Source organism: Lissotriton helveticus, chromosome 6 (genome assembly GCF_964261635.1).
Source record: "Lissotriton helveticus chromosome 6, aLisHel1.1, whole genome shotgun sequence".
In the NCBI taxonomy this organism is placed as follows: Eukaryota; Metazoa; Chordata; class Amphibia; order Caudata; family Salamandridae; genus Lissotriton; species Lissotriton helveticus.
The window spans coordinates 186,014,667-186,031,172 of NC_136067.1; the positions used below are offsets into that span (position 1 = coordinate 186,014,667).

Below are 16,506 nucleotides of genomic sequence, written 5' to 3' on the forward strand. Positions count from 1 at the left end.
TCAAATTTACCAACATCTCTGTTTTTGTGTTTAGAGTGTGCTTGCTAGTATTCTAGTAGCCAATCCTTTTGAGGTGGACCTTCTGCTTCTCTTTGTATTAGCCCGGGGTTTATTTGAAATAGGTGCTTTTGTTGTCATCCTTTGTTAGGTTCAGTCCCCCCAAATAACATGGCAGCCACTATAGGCCCCGGATGAATACAAAGCTTATGGTTCACAGTCAGTGGAACTACGTTATGCATCTTTTTAGTGAGTTGAGGCACATGCCTGCTGCAGGTTTACCTTCCGTGTTCAGATTTTCTGAGTTTCAGTTGTGGGGTGTCCGGATAAGTGTATGTTGGTCTCCTCACCAGGCTCCCAGCTCTTATGCATTTTGAGGACCGTATTCAAGATGTGAGTTTTACACATGCCTGTGACTTTTAGATTGTAGCTGATCCCGGGCGCACGTTGCATGACATAGTTTTGATGGCAGTTTCAGCTTGTTGCCAATAAAACCTCACCAGGGGTTGCATAATTGGGAAAAGTCACATCACTGCACCTTTGTAACATATGCATTTTTGAACTGTATTTGAGTCACCAGGGTGTATGTGGTTGCTCTGGCACATCACTTCAAACTTGTTATTCACAGTGAAGCCACTGCTGCTTAACAAAACCGGCCCCCCGCACTGTTCCTTTTGTTACCGGGGGCATATATTGCAGCATTGCTGCAAAACCAGGCCCCACCACTCCAAAACCAGCCCCCACCGATCCAAAACCAGCCCCCACCGATCCAAAACCGCCCCCCACCCTTCCAGCCTCCTGGGCAAATGCCCGATGCCCGCTACGGCCAGATCGACCCTTCCACCATAAGATAATGCCACAGGACAAATATGCACAAACGTTCTTGTCACACATTTCCTCCTCCAGAATGCTGTTTTCATAATACCGCGACAAAAGATCTTTGGAGCAAGCTGTGTCTCTTAACTTACAACCAAGGGTGCGAAATAGTGCCAGTCAAAATATTTTTGATAGGGTTCTTGATGCTAAACCTAAACTCCCTTGTTATTGCCAATCATTTTCTCTTTTGCTTCCGCAGGTCAGGTGATGTGTGTTTGGATGCCTGTGACAGAAGAAGAGCTCTCTTCAAAGACGTGGATGGAAGCACCCTGCCACTGACTTCTTCTTTGACTGTTTCCCCAGGATCAGAGCACGAGTGGCCGCATTCTTGTTTCCACACCAGCAAACTGACTACAGTCTCAATCACTGATGAATTAGATTCCCCTTGAACATTTTTGGTCATTCACCTCTTGGATGAAAACCTTGCAACGCTATGTTTTTTTCTCCTTTCCATCAAGAATGGAAATCAACAATACCAATTCTAGGTTCGAGAAATTGACTAGCGAGAATAACAACGTTCTGAAGAAAAAGAAAACGTTTCCAGATATGCCTTTTGTTTTTTTATGCCTTGTCCTGCTCAATCTATTCTTTCCATACAATCGCTATATTATGGTCTTGTCAATTCGCTAAAATGGCTCATGGACTTAACGCTCACTGCTAGCCTCTGCAAGCTTCAGATTCAAAGCCAGTAAGGCCTACTCTGTCTTTCATCTTTCCAGGGTTGATACGTTGAGTACCATTACATTTGGGAATTGTAACACCTGATTTTTGAAACGTTTAGAAATGGCAGAAGTGTGGTGAAATAAAATAAATTACATTATGTAATCATTTATCAACATGTTTGTTTTAAGTTTCATTAAGTACCTCTTCAATGGAAGCCGATAAACTTTGAAAGTGGTAGAGTGTAAATAGGTTCATTGATTTTGAGAGAACGAAGCAAGGATGCCTGACCTACCTTCCTTAACTGGCTGCGAAGGGGGTATGAGGCTCTCACCCAATGTCATTTAAAAAAGAAAAGGGGCAAATGGTACAATTTATAGCAAACCTTTCCAGATTTTCTGAAATGCATGAGAGGCTCACAGGAGAGACCCAAAGTGAAAGAAGATGTTCTGGGTAATGGGCAGGGCAGGAAGTAGGCCTGGGGATCAGCCGCGGCCCGTGCAGGTAAGATCGATGGGCGGTAGGGCCAGGGGAGGGGGTATTTCGACAGACGATGATGAGGGAAAATTAAATAAATAATACATTTTCTCTCATCATTGTCCGTCAAAATCGCCCCTCACCTGGCTCCTCCGCTCTTTACCAGCACGGGCCGCGGCTGCTGGGGAGATAATCTATGGAAATATTAGATGGGTACATCATTAAATGATCTAAGGGACAGGAGCAAGAGATGGGTGTTAAGTGGGGGTACGGATGGGAACAAGAGTGGTATATCATTACATGTAGGTAGGGATGGGAACAAGAGATGGGCATATCTTTAAGTGGGGGTAAGTATGGTAAACATGATATGGGCATGTCATTAAGTGGGGGTAGGGTTGGGAACAAGAGATGGGTATATCATTAAATGGGGATTGGGTGGGAAACAAGAGATTGGTTTATTCTTAAGTGGGGGTAGATATGGGAACAAGAACTAGGTGTCTCATTACGTGGAGGTTGGAATGGGAACAAGAAATAGGCATTACGTGGGATAGGCCTGAAATCAAGACATAGGAATAACATTAAGTGGGGGAAGAGATGGGAACAAGAGATAGGTTTATCATTACATGGAGTAAGGGTGTGAGGTCAGAAAAGGGAACTGGAATGACAGAAAAGTGCCATTGAGATGGAGTGGAAAGAGTATTAATGGGACACATACAAAGTTTTCATTCACATGTTTCTAAATAATGAAAGTATTTTGATTAAATGTTGTGGACCAATTTAAACAAGTACACCATTGTGTGTGTTACTCATCCATTTCAAATTCTATGTGGTGACAGTATGTGTAGCCCAATATGTCTCAATGTCTAGGCAGCCTTAGTAGAGAGAGAGGATGCACTCTTTCTGGTCTTGTATACTTGACACACAATGGACAAGACTACCTCACGTAACATAAACATTGGTTGTAAGAAGCGCTTAAATTCTAATGGGTGCTGCACAAACAAATAATGGGCGGAATGCTGAATAAATACATTCACCCCAGTCAAGAGATCTGGCTTAAATCCATCGTTCTATTGCTCACCATGCCCCAGTTTAGACCCAGCCATATACAAATCAGTCTTGACCCTGTGCCTCATGGGAACCCCACCGCCCCGCCGCCACTGCCGCTGCCAGTTCGTCCTCTGTGCCCCTGATATTATTGTGCCGTATCTGTTCTGCCTGTCCTCTGTGCCCCTGATATTATCGTGCCGTATCTGTCCTCTGTGCTCCTGATATTATTGTGCCGTATCTGTTTTGCCTGTCCTCTGCGCCCCTGATTTTTTGTGCCGTATCTGTCCTCTGCTGTGCCCCTGCTCGCTCCTGTGCCTCCACCGCCGACCCACCCCGCTCCCTACCGCTGCTCCCCCGCGACCCACCCCCGCTCCCTCCAGCATCACCGCTCCCCTCCCCACTTGCCACCCCGCTCCCGCCTCCCAGCTGCTCCTCCCTCCCACTGGACTCAAAAGGTGGTGTCCGTGAGGTGGAGAGCTGTGACCTGACCTGACCTGGTCAGAGCCGGTCGCTCCTCCCGCCACGTGGCCCACCCCGAGGGTCCCGGTATCCGCCGCCACTGCCGCTGCCAGTTCGTCCTCTGTGCCCCTGATAAGTATTGTGCCGTAATTGTTGTTTAGCATCGTCCTCTGTGCCCCTGATATTATTGTGCCGTATCTGTTCTGCCTGTCCTCTGTGCCCCTGATATTATCGTGCCGTATCTGTCCTCTGTGCCCCTGATATTATTGTGCCGTATCTGTTTTGCCTAACCTCTGCGCCCCTGATTTTTTGTGGCGTATCTGTCCTTTGCTGTGCCCCTGCTCGCTCCTGTGCCTCCACCGCTGACCCACCCCCTGCCGCTGCTCCCCCGCGGCCCGACCCCCGCTCCCTCCAGCATCACCGCTCCCCTCCCCACTCACCACCCCGCTCCCGCCTCCCAGCTGCTCCTCCCTCCCACTGGACTCAAAAGGTGGTGTCCGCGAGGCGGGGAGCTGTGTCCTGACCTGGTCAGAGCTGGTCGCTCCTCCCGCCGCGTGGCCCACCCCGAGGGTCCCGGTATCCGCCGCCACTGCCGCTGCCAGTTCGTCCTCTGTGCCCCTGATAAGTATTGTGCCAGAATTGTTGTTTAGCATCGTCCTCTGTGCCCCTGATATTATTGTGCCGTATCTGTTCTGCCTGTCCTCTGTGCCCCTGATATTATCGTGCCGTATCTGTTTTGCCTGTCCTCTGCGCCCCTGATTTTTTGTGACGTATCTGTCCTCTGCTGTGCACCTGCTCGCTCCTGTGCCTCCACCGCCGACCCACCCCGCTCCCTGCCACTGCTCCCCCGCCCCCTCCAGCATCACCGCTCCCCTCCCCACGCGTCACCCCGCTCCCGCCTCCCAGCTGCTCCTCCCTCGCTCCGCCCCCTCCACTCTCCACTTATGGCAGAGTCCGCATGTGCGCGCAGCGGGCGCGCCAATGGCGCACCAAAGGCGCGCCAAAGGCAAGCCTGTCTGCGCCCTCGCAGATGCCATCCCACCCACCGGACGTACGCCGCCGCCACCCTCAGCGCACTCAATACCGGACGCCTCCCCGGCTGCCACCAAGCCATCCCAGGACGCACCCACGGACCCTTCACCTGCCACTCCTGCAAGTTCGCCTGCATCCGGACCTGCAACCCACCCACACCCGCCAAGCCAAGCGCCAACAGCAACCACCTGAAGTGCATCCTGCTCAACACCCGATCCGTCCACAGACACGCCGTGGAACTATGGAACCTGCTCGACACCACATCTCCGGACGTCGCCTTCCTCACGGAGACCTGGATGAACGCCTCCTCAGCGCCCGACATCGCCATAGCCATCCCGGACGGATACAAGATCACCCGGAGAGACCGCCTCAACCAGACTGGAGGAGGCATCGCCATCGTCCACAAGAACACCATCCGCATCACAACCAACTTCGAAGACACCCACACAGCCGCCGAACATCTCCACTTCCAGATACACACCGACCCCAAGACAACACTCAGAGGAACCCTCATCTACAGACCCCCAGGACCCCGCACACAATTCAGCGAAGACATCGCAGACTTCATCAGCCCACACGCCCTCCCCTCCGCTGACTACATCCTCCTAGGGGACCTCAACTTCCACCTGGAGAACAACAACGACAACAACACCACCACCTTTCTGGACAACCTCGCCAACCTCGGACTCAAGCAACTGGTAAACACCCCCACCCACTACGCCGGACAAACGCTTGACCCAATCTTCTCCTCCAGCAAGCACATCTCCTTCAGCCATTCCACCGGACTCCACTGGACAGACCACAGCTGCGTCCACTTCAGCTTCAGAAAGACCACTACCCACCACATCCCGCAACAGGCCCCCCGCAGGAACTGGAACAAGATCACCACCGACCAGCTCACCACATCACTGAATCGGAACCCTCCGGCCAGATCAACAGACCCCAACCAAGCAGCCCTCAACCTCGCACAGTGGATCACCAACTGCGCCGACGACCTCGCACCCCTGAAAACCCCTCCCAGCAGGCCCGGAAGCAAGAAAGCCCCGCGGTTCAACGAGGACCTCAAGAACTCCAAGAAGAACTGCTGTGTCCTCGAGAATGCCTGGCGAAAGAACCCGACCACAGACAACATGGCCGCCCTCAAGCACGCCACCCGCAAACACCACCAGCTGATCCACACCACCAAGAAGACAGCATTTAAGGAACGACTAGACAACACCGCACACAACAGCAAGGAGCTCTTCAGCATCGTCAAAGAGCTTTCCAACCCCAGCGCCGGAAACAACGACATCACTCCCACACAAGACCTCTGCGACTCACTCGCCACGTTCTTCCACAGCAAGATCGCAGACATACACAACAGCTTCGGTGAACAGACCGTGCACCCCACCACAGAACCGACGCCCCCCACCACCACCCTCCGCGACTAGACCCCGGCCAGCACTGAAGACAACATCCGCACGATGAACACCATCCACTCCAGATCACTGACTGACCCATGCCCCCACCACGTGTTCAACAAGGTCGCCTCCGTCATCGTGCCTCAACTCCAGGACATCATCAACTGCTCCTTCAACACCGCCACCTTCCCGGAGAGCTGGAAACACGCCAAACTCAGCGCCCTCCTGAAGAAACCATCAGCAGACCCCACCGATCTCAAGAACTACCGCCCCATCTCGCTCCTTCCGTTTCCTGCCAAAGTCATCGAGAAGACCGTCAACAGACAGCTGGCCGCCTTCCTCGAGACGAACGGATCCCTCGAGCACTCACAGTCCGGCTTCCGAGCCAATCACAGCACCGAGACCGCCCTCATCGCAGCCATCGACGACATCCAAACCCTACTCGACAACAGGGAAACAGCGGCCCTCTTCCTCCTGGACCTCTCCGCAGCATTTGATACTGTCTGCCACCGCACGCTAGCACAACGCCTCAGCAACGTCGGAATCCAGGAGAAGGCACTGGAGCGGATCACTTCGTTCCTTGCTGGAAGGACCCAGAGAGTCTGCCTCCCCCCGTTCAGATCAGAGGCCACTGAAGTCATCTGCGGCGTACCACAAGGATCATCACTCAGCCCCACCCTCTTCAACGTGTACATGAGCCCACTCGCAGCGATCGCACGCCAACACAACCTCAACAACATCTCCTACGCCGACGACACCCAGCTGATCCTCTCCCTCACCAACGACCCCGCCACCGCCAGAACCAACCTGCACGAAGGAATGAAAGAAGTAGCCGAGTGGATGAAGAACAGCCGTTTGAAACTGAATTCAGACAAGACGGAAGTCCTCATCCTAGGACCATCACCATCTGCCTGGGACAACTCCTGGTGGCCCCTGGCTCTAGGCAGCGCACCCAAACCAACGGACCACGCACGCAACCTAGGCTTCATCCTGGACTCCTCCCTGTCGATGACCAGACAAGTCAACGCCGTCTCGTCTTCATGTTTCAACATCCTACGCATGCTCCGAAAGATCTTCTGTTGGATCCCCACCGAAACCAGGAAGACGGTCACCCAGGCACTTATCACCAGCCGACTGGACTACGGAAACACCCTCTACACCGGAACCACAGCCAAACTGCAAAAAAGACTCCAACGCATCCACAACGCCTCCGCACGACTCATCCTGGACATCCCCCGCCACAGCCACATCTCCGGACACCTGAAAGACCTGCACTGGCTCCCCGTCAGCAACAGAATCACGTTCCGCCTCCTCACCCACGCACACAAAGCCCTCCACGACCTAGGCCCCAGGTACCTCAACAACCGCCTGACCTTCTACACTCCCACCCGCCAACTTCGATCGGCCAGCCACGCCCTCGCCGTCGTTCCACGCATCCGAAGAGCCACCATGGGAGGAAAATCCTTCTCCTACCTGGCAGCCAAGACCTGGAACTCCCTCCCCATCCACCTCCGTCTTACCCAAGAACACCTCTCCTTCAGGAAGCAACTCCAGACCTGGCTGTTCGAGCAGTAGCGGACCCCCCCCCCCCCCCCCAAAGCGCCTTGAGACCCTCCGGGTGAGTAGCGCGCTATACAAATTTCTTGATTGATTGATTGATTGATTTAACAGTCCAGACCGAACTGCCAAGCCAGGTCCTCCCTGGACCGGAAACAAAAAACTGTAGTTTAACCTGGTAGAACATAATATAACAAAATGGAGCATGACATGGTTAGACAACATAGCAGCACATAAAAACATATCACACATATTTTGGTGCAACCCATGTATCCTCCGTGTCATCCTGGATGAAACAAAACATCTTTTAATTTAAACACTACCAAGACAAAAATAAGACCAATCTTTGGACGCACTAATCTTTGGGAGATGTCCCATCCGGGACTCGCTTTGCGCTTGTCCAGATAATGCTTCATCGGTCTGTGATGTTGAGATTATTATAGACTCCAAGTTAAACTGGGATAAACAAATCAATATAGTATTAAGATCTCAGTCCCTCTATATCCACAATTGGCTTGCTTCAAATAATGCCATCCCTTGGTTTTCTGCAAAAGATCATTGTTGCCAATGCCTTTGTTAAAGCGTGCATCGATTATAGTAACTCAGCCTATCTTAGTTTGCCTCAATATTCAGTAAAAAACTCCAAAAGATCCAAAGCTTGGTCATCAGAAACTTTTTTATCTAAAGAAATTTGATTCAGTCACTGATTATCTATAACAACCTTACTGGTTTCTGGTGGGGAAACTGATTTTAATCAGATCACCCTGTATCATGTTCAGAGATTTTCCTTGTCACTGGTCCCCCATTCTCAGTCAGCAAATTAAAAAAATATGATCCAACTACCCCTGTGTGCTCCACCTTAAAAAATAACTTTGAAATACCCTACCTAAAATAATTTAAATGGAGGGTAGTGGGTGGTGGTAAAGGGTTTAGCCTGCAGGGAGTCAAACTTTGGAGTCAACTATCATTTGAAATTAGAGCACAGCCCAATGTACTTCAGGGAAGCCTTAAAAACATGTTTTTTACACAATATAGCCTTACGTGTAATGACATTTATGTAGGTGGTTAGTGCCGAGAGACTCTTTGTGTGAGTCCCATAAACCATATGAAACCATAAATAAATACGTAAAGAAAAAACACTCACAATTTCAATAACACATTAAACGAGAAACGAGAAAAAGGTTCAAAAGCCTAACAAGTTAGTTGATAAATAGTTTCAAGCTGGCTTGAAGATCCCCCGACAATAGTCGTCCACTGTAATAAAGAGACCTGTACTGGAAGAAATATTTGATTACTATTCCTCATGTTGATTTCACCCCAGAATGATTATCTACAATAGCAGGGTAGAATATATTTCGATGTTCTAGATGTAAATTACAAAACAAATCATTTTCATGTTTTGTAGAATGTCCCAACATTATGCAATTTTTGAGTCGTATGTCCGTTTTTTTGAAGAGCAGATTTGATGAACCTACAGAGATGGATACTATGGCATGTATGTATGGGCGCAACATATATTTGTCAGGAAACTAGGTAAGGCTCATTATTTGGATTATATTACATTTTCTGGCCAGAAAGCTCCATCTACCCATGCCTAGTTGTGGTAGATTATTATTTGGGTAAGGGTATAAGAGGTAATAGAGAAGGGTTTTACCTCAGTCAACTGTGAACATTAGAAAAGTCCAGAAAAAGTTTACCATTAAGTACAATGGGGTTGCCCTGTGTCCCTCAGAACCTGGTTATATAAGTATGAACTACAAGTGGTCCCTAAGAGCCATTAGTGCTTCCCTCCACTCCCTGTCCTCAAAGGTGCCCACCCACCTCTCCCATCTGCTTTTCAGCACTGTGAATAAAAAAACCTTTAAAATTCAAAGTTAGAAAACAAGTTTACAACATTGAAACTGATCTAATGTTATCTTGAAAAATCTCAGAATTATATATTGCAATCTCCAGTTTCTAACTTCTCTCAGGTTTCCTGTCATTTTCATAGCACCATACCTACCCAAGAACTATTACATTCATACCTAAATTCCAACATGACCTTCACAGCATTAGAAAGTGGAAAATAATAAATTAATTCTAGAAAAAATAAGTTATGTCCCTGGAGCTGTTAACCTTACATATTGGTTGACATAACATATGAAAAAGTAACACTGCATGTAAAAAATGGAAAGGTGTTGGGGAAGAGTGTAATTATTATTCTTTTCTGTACTGGTGCATGACTTATTGGCCTGGAATGAAGCAAGATGGCAGCAAGGAACACTGATTGATGCTTGCTATCTATCCATCATAAAGACATATCATGACTTGCATGGCTGTTTACACAAAAGGAAGTGCTAAGTAATCACTAGTCCAATTGTTGTGGTGCCCAGTGGACTCTGGCATCATGCGCTCAGTTTGCTATGCTTGCTGTCTCTTTAGTTGAAACTCAATCTAAGCTTTAGCTATGAACCTAATAAAGAGTGTGCAGGAACAGTGTATTCCAGAGCTACTTTCAATGCTTTTCAGTGTAGTGACCTTTTTGCATAACACTAGGATTTACCTGTCTGTCATTGCCCAGCGACAATGGGGAAACCTTGGAGATCTGATTATTCCACATAAAGATTGTCAGTCACATTCTTCTTCTAAAAGAAATTTTTTGTCAAATTGAGCAGGTATATGTATATTTGCAGATGTGTGATTCCAGAGAGCCTGGTTGACTGACGTCTAAATCATCTTGGAGGTGGTCAAACCAATTTGATGCACTGAGTCAATTGTTCCTTATTAGTTGCTTTCCCTTACCTAGCAATGCCTTCCTGTCTTTTTTGTTGGCAAGGCTAGCCTGGGGAGGTGCAGGGCCAGGAAAGTAGTTGGAGCACGGTGGAGTGTACAGGCTAATAGTACAGATCTGTTTTTGAAGGCTGTTTTCTTTCCAATTTACTGTTGCATAACCACATTTCCCATGACTTTTTAACCACCTTCTACACCAGATATCCCAGGGACTTCATTGTAATTCTGAGAAAATAGAAATAACAGGATTGGTTAGAGTCTGTGATATTGCTCTGCAATTCTACTCGCTAGATCGAATGCCGTTGTCAATCAATCAATCAAACAGCATTTGTAGAGCCCACCACTTTCACTCCTAGGGTTATCTGGGCGATGTGCCTTCCTTCAAAGAGCCAGGTCTTGAGTCTCATTCTGCAGTCTGCCAGCAAGGGGGCCTGTGCGGAGTTGAAGGGGAAAATCATTCCAGGTCTTATTGCCAAGGAGACATTAGATGCCACTACAATCATCAAAAATAGCTTGCCTACTAGGAAATGCGGGTGGCCAATAGTGACTGTCAGAATTGCTAGAAACTCTTGCTCAATCACTACCAATACTCAAAGTCTCACATTCAGAGGCCATATGCCTTTCCTGAAGTGTACTCTACTGCTTTCATCAAAAAGTTATGTAGGCTAGTCATAATGCTCAGACAGTCCCCAGGGACATAAACAGATAAGAGTGGGTAATCATACTACCCTCTCTGTTATTTGACTATCAGACCCAATGACATTGTCCTTAACCCCTTCAGTGCAGAGGAAGTAACTGTTACGTCCTCGGCTTCTGCGCTGATGTGCCAAGGACGTAACCGTTACATCCTCGGCACACCACCGTGAAATCCCTCTGCTGTTACCAGCAGAAGGATTTACTTTTTATTTTTTTAGCCTCAGGAGGTGGAGAAGAGCTTCCCCAACGTCCTGAGGCATTTTTTTCAAAGTAATGAAAACCATTTATATCGGGAGACCTGGGAGAATGCTGAGTGGTAGTAAAGTTGTGTGAGCTTAGTGATCCCACAACTTTCCCGCACAGAAATGTGAGGAAAATGTGTTTTTCTAAATATGAGGTTTTCAGGGGATTCTGGGTAAGAAAACACTGTGTGATCCACGCGAGCTACACCTCCCTGGACTTCCCTGGGTGTCTAGTTGTCAGAAATGTCTGAGTTTGGTAGGTTTCCCTAGATTGCCGCCTGGCCGAGGATCAAAAACGCAGGTGCCCCGTATGCAAAACCAGGTTGTTTTGTGGTAGATAATTCTGACGTCTCCACAATGTGTTTTGGGCCCTTCCATGTTGCAGATACTTGGACCACCCATACAAGTGGGATAACATTTTCTTCGGTAGACTTGGTGGAATTCTGGGTAGGTGGAAGTTTGTGGCTCCCCACAGATTGCAGAGCTTTCCATCACAGAAATGTAAGGAAGATGTCTTTTTTTTTACAAAGTTTTAGGTTTGCAAGGGATTCTGGGTAACTCAACCTTGTGAGAGTCACACAAGTCACCCCATGCTGGATTCCACTGTGGAATATGGCCTAACACCACATAGGCTATTAGGGCTGCAGTGCGCACAACGTTGGTGAAAAAATTCAGAACAATTCTGTATTATTTAGAACATTTGACCAATGTTAAACCATGTTATAACATTTTATTTCTTGATCATCTCAAATCATAAGCATAAACATATTCACATTTTGAATTTTAAACACATTTACAAAGTCATCTGAACCACAACCCAATGCATTTCGGGACATCTTGGTCCCTTCGTCAGGGGTTCCAGTAGTCACTGTAGAAATAACAAGGATGCAAAATCAAAAACGATGCCCAATCGCAAACAATAATTACAATCATTATAATACTTAACATTACGTGTATGCTGCAACGTTCTCATAAATGTTGTTCATGTCCACACTGCATACATTTCTACTCATATAATCTAAACCACAATCTGTGTATACAAACAACGTGAAAGAGCTCATGCTAAAAAAATACCCAACCACCAAACAAATACCAACACGTAAACAAACATACCTCGTAAATATTTGGGGAGTTGTTTCTGAAAGAAATCCAAAATATCACTTCACTAAACCCAAACAAACGAAGAGTGAATAAAACGATCACCAATGTTGTTTTGACAAACTTCTCACCTTTTTGAACAAATATTAGCACTTAATCAAAACAGCCAATTCCGTGGTCAGATGCGGACTCTAGAGAAATACGATAACGCAAATTAGTACCATGACCCTTAACCTAACTGTTCTCAATCCATGTAATCACCGCCAATGGCTTACCTCTATTATGATGATTAATCCCAACAGAAGTCCGTATATTTCACACTCAATGCCTGCAACAAACGTAAAGGTAACATGAATACCTTTAAAATGTATCCCGCTACTGACATTTACCAAAAAACGATCTCCTCGCGTACCTCTATGTGCGCCGAGTGCCTTCCCAAATCATCCGCCTCGCTGTTTGATGCACTGCCGTGTCATCAACACAGCTTATACCGAGCTCTTCCGGTCAAGTTGCTAGACATCGCCGACAGACTATACAGAACTACAAAAGAAGTAATGGAACTACAAAAACGTCCGTTTATGCTCGTAAACAACTTGGCTATCTATACCTTAATTTTCCCTAATCAAAAAAAACGGCATGTAGGGCGAGAAATCATAACTAGTGACGAACGGTCAAGTACTCACTACCCACTAATATCTCTCGCATCAACAACAACTTTATCAATAACAAAGGGAAAAAATGAAAAAAATGAAAAAAATACTAGACACCCAACACAAACGTGGCTTGACAAAAGACAGTGACAAAAATAAAAATAATGTAATACCATCAAATAAACTACTGTGATTAAAAAATGAATAAACTAAATACTCCCCTGCCTGCTATTTACACCTGAACATAAAATAACAAACAATAAGTAACCTGCCTGCTATTTACAACTCTTGCATCCACGAACTATATACATCAATTTACAGCTCTTCAAATTTAGATTACTATATGTAGTGTGATCATGTGCTCAGTCGGATTCCTTAAGGCCATCTGAGGCTGTACACCTGCCCTACTTATTAAAGAAAACAACTAAATTCAAATTTGTCGTTAAGCCCCCCTGGGGTCAGAGTTTGGAGTTTCTTAATCCAGAAAGCCTCTCTCTGGAGGAGTGCCTGATCATTGTCTCTGCCTGCATACCGGACTACTACTTCAATTATTTGACATTTCATCTGCGCAATGGTATGGCGCTGTTCAATCCAATGTACTGCCAATGGAGACGTGCGATTTAGATTGCGTATCCTACTTTTATGCTCTGATATTCGTATTTTGAATTTCCTTGTTGTTTTGCCAACATACAATAGCCCGCATGGACATTTAATGGAGTAGACTACGAAATCAGTGTTGCAATCCGACGTGTGGTATAATGGAATTTTTTCACCAGTTCTAGGGTGTAGTAGTGTATTTCCCAGTATCATATTATTGCAGTTGTTGCAATTCCAACATTTCATAGTGCCCCGAAATGAGCCACTTTTCGGTTTAACTTTCACTGGTTTTGTTAACAATTCTTTTAGATTTTGGGCTCTTGAGTATGATGAAATATCATTTTTGGATGTTGTGGTAAAATTGAAGGAGCAAACCTTAGACACTCAGTTGTTCAAGAAACCAACGGATAGAAACAATGCATTGTTATATACCAGCTTTCACCCAAAAAATCTAATTGATAATTTACCCACATCCCAATTCATGAGGATTAAACGGATTTCTTCGAACGAAACTGATTGTGCAGCATCCCTAATGCAACAAAAGGCAAGGTATATGCAAAGAGGATATCCAGAACCTATGCTTGACAGTCAACTGATCAAAGTCAACAACATGACAAGAAGCTCACTACTGACCAAAAAACAAAAAACAAGCACGAACCGGATGATTTTCGTGTCAAAGTATTCATCGGCCTCGAGGGACATCAAAAAGATTTTATTGCATAGATGGGAATTGTTGGAAGTTGAACCAGACTTTGGAAATCTGTTCAGCGAAAAACCATTATGCGCATACTCAAGAGCCCAAAATCTAAAAGAATTGTTAACAAAACCAGTGAAAGTTAAACCGAAAAGTGGCTCATTTCGGGGCACTATGAAATGTTGGAATTGCAACAACTGCAATAATATGATACTGGGAAATACACTACTACACCCTAGAACTGGTGAAAAAATTCCATTATACCACACGTCGGATTGCAACACTGATTTCGTAGTCTACTCCATTAAATGTCCATGCGGGCTATTGTATGTTGGCAAAACAACAAGGAAATTCAAAATACGAATATCAGAGCATAAAAGTAGGATACGCAATCTAAATCGCACGTCTCCATTGGCAGTACATTGGATTGAACAGCGCCATACCATTGCGCAGATGAAATGTCAAATAATTGAAGTAGTAGTCCGGTATGCAGGCAGAGACAATGATCAGGCACTCCTCCAGAGAGAGGCTTTCTGGATTAAGAAACTCCAAACTCTGACCCCAGGGGGGCTTAACGACAAATTTGAATTTAGTTGTTTTCTTTAATAAGTAGGGCAGGTGTACAGCCTCAGATGGCCTTAAGGAATCCGACTGAGCACATGATCACACTACATATAGTAATCTAAATTTGAAGAGCTGTAAATTGATGTATATAGTTCGTGGATGCAAGAGTTGTAAATAGCAGGCAGGTTACTTATTGTTTGTTATTTTATGTTCAGGTGTAAATAGCAGGCAGGGGAGTATTTAGTTTATTCATTTTTTAATCACAGTAGTTTATTTGATGGTATTACATTATTTTTATTTTTGTCACTGTCTTTTGTCAAGCCACGTTTGTGTTGGGTGTCTAGTATTTTTTTCATTTTTTTCATTTTTTCCCTTTGTTATTGATAAAGTTGTTGTTGATGCGAGAGATATTAGTGGGTAGTGAGTACTTGACCGTTCGTCACTAGTTATGATTTCTCGCCCTACATGCCGTTTTTTTTGATTAGGGAAAATTAAGGTATAGATAGCCAAGTTGTTTACGAGCATAAACGGACGTTTTTGTAGTTCCATTACTTCTTTTGTAGTTCTGTATAGTCTGTCGGCGATGTCTAGCAACTTGACCGGAAGAGCTCGGTATAAGCTGTGTTGATGACACGGCAGTGCATCAAACAGCGAGGCGGATGATTTGGGAAGGCACTCGGCGCACATAGAGGTACGCGAGGAGATCGTTTTTTGGTAAATGTCAGTAGCGGGATACATTTTAAAGGTATTCATGTTACCTTTACGTTTGTTGCAGGCATTGAGTGTGAAATATACGGACTTCTGTTGGGATTAATCATCATAATAGAGGTAAGCCATTGGCGGTGATTACATGGATTGAGAACAGTTAGGTTAAGGGTCATGGTACTAATTTGCGTTATCGTATTTCTCTAGAGTCCGCATCTGACCACGGAATTGGCTGTTTTTATTAAGTGCTAATATTTGTTCAAAAAGGTGAGAAGTTTGTCAAAACAACATTGGTGATCGTTTTATTCACTCTTCGTTTGTTTGGGTTTAGTGAAGTGATATTTTGGATTTCTTTCAGAAACAACTCCCCAAATATTTACGAGGTATGTTTGTTTACGTGTTGGTATTTGTTTGGTGGTTGGGTATTTTTTTAGCATGAGCTCTTTCACGTTGTTTGTATACACAGATTGTGGTTTAGATTTGTTATTTCTACAGTGACTACTGGAACCCCTGACGAAGGGACCAAGATGTCCCGAAATGCATTGGGTTGTGGTTCAGATGACTTTGTAAATGTGTTTAAAATTCAAAATGTGAATATGTTTATGCTTATGATTTGAGATGATCAAGAAATAAAATGTTATAACATGGTTTAACATTGGTCAAATGTTCTAAATAATACAGAATTGTTCTGAATTTTTTCACCAACGTTGTGCGCACTGCAGCCCTAATAGCCTATGTGGTGTTAGGCCATATTTCACAGTGTATTAATACTTAGCAGGTGTTAATGCAGTGCTGCACACATATCGTTTAAACAGAGTTCAAATTTTAAGGAGAGTGTGCGACAATCATCCACATTCATTTATATGGATTCCACTGTGGGCCTAGTTTAACACCTTCAATCCTACAGGGTATTTTTCTCCTGTGCTGAAAGCTCCAGATTTGCCTTGTTCATGACAAGGTCAGCTCGTCATAAGCACAGCTCCAGT

The 16,506-nt window shown here is 45.6% G+C and overlaps 1 protein-coding gene across 1 annotated transcript in view; it reads left to right on the forward strand.

Annotated features, from left to right (window-relative positions):
• PKHD1 (PKHD1 ciliary IPT domain containing fibrocystin/polyductin) overlaps positions 1 to 1,698 on the forward strand; it is a 1,769,028-nt gene extending 1,767,330 nt beyond the window's left edge. Inside the window, exon 64 of the mRNA XM_078647366.1 lies at positions 1,073 to 1,698. Coding sequence (XP_078503492.1) covers positions 1,073 to 1,262 — 190 coding nt within the window. The 3' untranslated portion in view covers positions 1,263 to 1,698. The remainder of the gene's footprint in view (positions 1 to 1,072) is intronic.
• The last annotated feature ends 14,808 nt before the right edge of the window (positions 1,699 to 16,506 follow it).